This window comes from Eurypyga helias, unplaced genomic scaffold (genome assembly GCF_000690775.1).
Source record: "Eurypyga helias isolate BGI_N326 unplaced genomic scaffold, ASM69077v1 Scaffold31563, whole genome shotgun sequence".
Classification (NCBI taxonomy): Eukaryota; Metazoa; Chordata; class Aves; order Eurypygiformes; family Eurypygidae; genus Eurypyga; species Eurypyga helias.
Window position 1 is genome coordinate 3774 of NW_010243571.1, and position 5188 is coordinate 8961.

The 5188-nt window shown below is 35.8% G+C and overlaps 1 protein-coding gene across 1 annotated transcript; it reads left to right on the plus strand.

Annotated features, from left to right (window-relative positions):
* Positions 1-715: 715 nt before the first annotated feature.
* Positions 716-4947, plus strand: MCEE (methylmalonyl CoA epimerase; the record flags this gene model as incomplete). The annotated part of the gene is made up of 2 exons (XM_010149479.1): positions 716-1056; positions 4353-4947. Coding segments are annotated over 2 exons (494 nt in total), but the record flags the coding sequence as incomplete, so codon positions are not given.
* Positions 4948-5188: the final 241 nt, after the last annotated feature.

A 5188-nucleotide genomic window follows, 5' to 3' on the forward strand; every position in this document is an offset into this window, starting at 1 on the left:
CTTGGGAGATATTAGGCTTCCTTAAGTCTCAGATGACAGAATCACAGACTGGTTTGGGTTGGAAAGGACCTTAAAGACCCCCTAGTTCCAACCCCCCTGCCATGGGCAGGGACACCTTCCACTAGACCAGGTTGCTCCAAGCCTCATCCAGCCTGGCCTTGAACACTTCCAGGGAGGGGGGATCCACAGCTTCTCTGATGCAACATGACATTTTTTTTCCTTGCTGAAGTTACTCTGACAGCTGAGAGCTCAAGTCTTTTATCTTTTGGATCTTGCAGTTATCAGTTCTATCCAAGGTTTTGTTTGGGTTTTTTTGTTTGTTACAATTTCTAGATGTGTAGGCATATCCTATTTTCTTTCTCTGTTTTGTAAGCAGGTCTGAAAAATTCAGAATTCACTTTTAAGTACGTTATGCAGTTGACTGTTGAATTTGGCCATATATTCCTCTTTTTAAGAGGCATATTTAAGCATTTACACAGAATTGGTGTTTGGTTATATTTTTTTATACTTCTGAATAATTACATAGTCTCTGAAAAAAATTTTCATCAAGTTGTTAGTACTACAGAATAATTCTGTCCTTGGTCTCAGTCTACCATCAGCTTTTGCACAGAAGTGCTTATGACACAGGAATTATATAGGCCTCATTAAAAGGAGAAAGAGCAGATACTGACACTTACTCAAAAGCATTATGTTGGTGCTATTCCCTTTTTTTCAGGGCTTCTTGCCAGATTGCAGACTTCAGCTCCCACAATACGAACTCTATCATCATCAAATTCCTTTTCTCAAAACATTCCAAGCTGTCTGTGGAAACTGGGCCGACTTAATCACGTAGCAATTGCAGTACCTGATTTGGAGAAAGCTCAGTCCTTGTACAAAGACGTGTTAGGAGCACAGGTGAGCGAGACTGTTGCTCTTCCCGAACATGGTGTCTACACAGTTTTTGTGGAGCTGGGAAATACCAAGCTGGAACTTCTACATCCTTTGGGAGAGAAAAGTCCCATTTCAGGCTTTCTGCAAAAAAACAAGACTGGAGGAATGCATCATATCTGCATTGAGGTATTTTAACAAAACATATAATAAGATAGAGCTAATGAAATATGCATAATTATTTAATAGGTTTGATCTGTGTCAACAAATATATGAAGGCTGTGATATTTGTGAGAATTTATATTGCATAAGAAGTCTTAAATGTGCCCTTTTTTCTGTTTTGGAAATCACAGTTAAATTTCATGAGCTATGTGATATTTTTTTTCCTCTTTTACGCTATAAAGATCAAATTGGGAAGGGTTAAGTATCCAGTGTGAAAGGTGGACAAGTCCAAGGGCTTGTGAAAAGACACAGAAAGGACATACACTGGAAAAAGATGGGAGTTCTAAGTTTAGGCTAAGGTGTAGTTTAGACTTTCAGAAGCTTCTTCCTGTTTGATATTTAGTTGCTAAGTGTGTATAAAGTCAAAAAAGACTGTCAGTCATACTTATCAAACAGCAGCACAATCTCCTCAGTTTCTCCTGTCCTGTTCTTCCTTGTCCTTCAAGGAGAGATTGGTCTGGAAGTACACAAGATGTAAAGGTGCTGTGTAAAATGGTTTAGTATACTCATGTTTAGTGTAGATGTTTGATGCAAAATGTCATGCTGCTGCCTATGATATTTCATGCAAAGTGTAATAATAAAAAGTAATGGGATTACTAATGTGAGTAAATATTGTTTGCAGAATACATCTTCAAAGGCCAGTGTTTGCAGTTGCATGCTTTCACTGAGAATTCAGAAATTTTGCATACATGCAGGCATTGCAAATTTTCTTTACATTAAAGTTTCCTATTTGCAGATGTTCAAGCGTAAGAAAATTAATTATGTTTAAACTGTCCCTAAATTGTATTGCTAGACAGTTCTGCTATAGAGGTGACCTCAGCTGAACTTAGGAAATGGGGGTGGGGGGTGGGTGGGTGTAGAAGAAAAAAGTGATTTGCAGTATGACACAGAAAAACCTTCAGCCCTCTGTAAAACCAGTAGTAGTTGCTTATAGGTACAAGAGAAAGAAGTTGTAAGCATTTCTCAGCAAAAAGAGCTCCAAGCTCTCAAGGGTTTCAAGTATATGTAGTCCCTTTTAAAACATTTCAAGGAATATTTGTTACCATCTGAAACTGTTCTGTATTTGTTACCATCTGAAATTGTTCTATATAGATCTCTGTTTTGTATGAGAAATGATCTGTTGCAGATAAACAAAAGATGACTGTCAAGGGAAGTCATACCATTAATTATGAAAACTGAGAAGAATTGGACATGCTAATTATACCACATTGGACAATGTAGAAGTGTTGTGTTAAAAAAAAATTTATAACTGTGTACAGTAGGTCAAGCAAGCCAGGAGTCATAATCCAGCAGTTAATTTCCATTAATCAGGTGAGCTCATGCTACATGCAGCCAGATTTTCCTAAATGAAGTCTTGTAACTCATTAATTGATTGTCTACAGAAAAAAAAAAGAAGGCTTGTCCTAAGTCCTTCATGTTTGTCTCCACATAAAACCAAATGGAATATTATAGACTAATTTACATAGAGAAAAAAGCAATCCATTGTTGACCTGCTGTTTAAGTGGGACTGAAAACAGATTTGGTCACTACCGTAGTTAATCAAAATGGTATTAACCTTCCCTCTCCAACTTTCCATTACCTCAGAATGGAAAATCGTACCATTTCAAAGATATGTCATCTTCTGAAGTTGAGCAAAAAATAGTTTTCAGAAAAACTATAAAAGAACTCCAGTATTCAAATGACTCTTTATTTGAAATTTAAACAATATTTTGTAGGAATACCTTTCTGTGAACATTTTTATTGCAAAAACCTGAAATGTAAAAATTCTTTCCATACTGGAGAGGAAGCCTGACAAGTTTATCAAAATGCCTTTTATTTTTTCCTTCTGTCTTACCATTCCAAGGAAAATTTTAGACACATTTTGATAGAGAATTTGTTTCAGATAAAATAAGCATTTTAAGGAGAAATTAAATTATTCCTGACCAGCTCTAACTGAATTTAATACCTGCAATGAAAAGCATTCTGGACACTTGGTAGAATAAGAGAGAAATCCAAGCCTGACACTCTCCGAACACAGATGCACCCAGAGGCTTTCCACTGTTTACTCTCAGTGCTTCCCTGGGGATGCAGTTAATTCATTCCAGCTGAGCCCAGACACAGTTCCTCCTCTGGCCATCTCTGCAGGACAGAAGCAGCAGCTGCAGTGGCTTTTCGGCTCGGGGAAACAACCTGGAGGGGGCTATGGCACACATTACATGTGCTGGTTTATTAAGATAAAACTTGACAGTAATTTCTTTTTTGTTAGCAGACTGGTAGCTCAGTGTAGGAAGAACTGTAGTGAGGTCAGAATTTTCATGAGCAAAACGGCTGCAAATGAGTAGGAATTAACGGACCTGTGAATTAAAGCTAGGTAAAGCTTCACTACAAAGGCATCATGCAAGTTTCTTCACCAACTTATGTCCAGACACCTCAGTGTTGAAAAATATCAATGCTCTTATTTTAATTCTAGGTCTTTATTGATTATTCACTATTGGATTTGTTAAACTTCGTGCTAATTTTATTATTTCAAAGAACAAATGCATGTAAGCTTTGGGAAAATTCAAATTTCATTTGGTGACATGACACCAGACTTAAGATCACCTTATACAGCATAGATAGGTTTTTGTTAATTATGTATTTTTGCAGGAAACTACTGAAATATCATGTTAAAAGATATTGTTATAATTAAGTTCAGAAGGAAAACTGAACATAAAAAAACCTAGGTCATACACTAGGTATGTTTCTGATAATTCCAGGGTTTTTCTTAGGAAACTTTATGAAGCTTAACCTACTCAGAAGCAAGATACATAAATCTGGAAGAGAATTTTTTACCTTTTGCCCACTGCCCTCCCTTTTCACCAGCATATAATGAGTCAGTGTTCTGTCATCAATTAGACAGAGGCATTCTTCATTGATAGTTTGAAAGCAGTATCATCCTCTTAGTAATAGTAATGCAGTCTCGATTATTTATGGATTCCTTGTAAACTAAGAACATTAAAAAATCAATAAGCTTTGTGCATGAGTGATTTTTGTTTAAAAATTTCTTAAATATAGCACAATCTACTTAAACCAGTATTTTATGAAATCTAAAATAAGAAATGCAAACTTCTGTAGGATTTTTAAGACTAGATGTTTCAAAACTTTTGTAATTAATTTATTTTCAGAATTATTTTAGAATTTAGAAATAACATTTTAGTAGGGAATTCAGTTATTGCTCCTAAATGTAGAATCTGCATCATAGTATAATATATTAATTTGTGTGAACTGTATTTTTCCTTTATAAGGTTGATGACATAAAAGCAGCCATGACAGAACTGAAGAAAAAAAAGATAAGAATATTGAGTGAAGAGCCAAAAATAGGTGCACATGGCAAACCTGTGATTTTTCTTCACCCTAAAGATTGCCACGGAGTCCTTGTGGAACTTGAGCAAGCTTGAGCTGTAATATTCATAAATAAAACAATAGATTAGCTGTGAAGTTAGTAAGCTGGTGCTGGGAATATTGATGTGATATTCAGTCTTTACAAGTTCACTGCAGTTCCTGTGGATTAGGTACAGCTTGTGAGTACTGAAACAGTGCTACAGATGTAGGATCATTTTCTTTTTTTGTTGTTGTTGATCTGATTTTCAGAATTAATTTGTTGACATTTCTTGAATTCTCTGTGATTCTAAAGACAAAAAGACAAACCAAGTTACATATGTAACATAGGGATCGATGTTCTGTTGCCTCATGTTTGCAGCATGGTGTTACCTCTGTAACCACAGAAACTGTACAGTTTCTAGGTCATCCCACGTTATTTTGTTCTACATTTCAGAGCAGAGACCCACTTCTCAGTGACAACAATATAGCTCAGATAGTCTATTTAGAAATGAAGGAAAAAGGAACATTGTATTTTCTGTTTTCACAATTCAACGTCTGTGCTTCATTCTGATTGATTGGTTCATGAAATAAAAAAAATCCTTGTTATTGTATGGGTGTCTGCAATCACTGCCAAGGAAGTTACCACGCATTGTTTTATGAACTCTGTGGATATGCATGCAATGAGAGAAAAATACCTGAAAATATTATTTCCCTGAAGTACATTTCAGATTGTAATGTACTTGTCACATTTTAGTTTCTT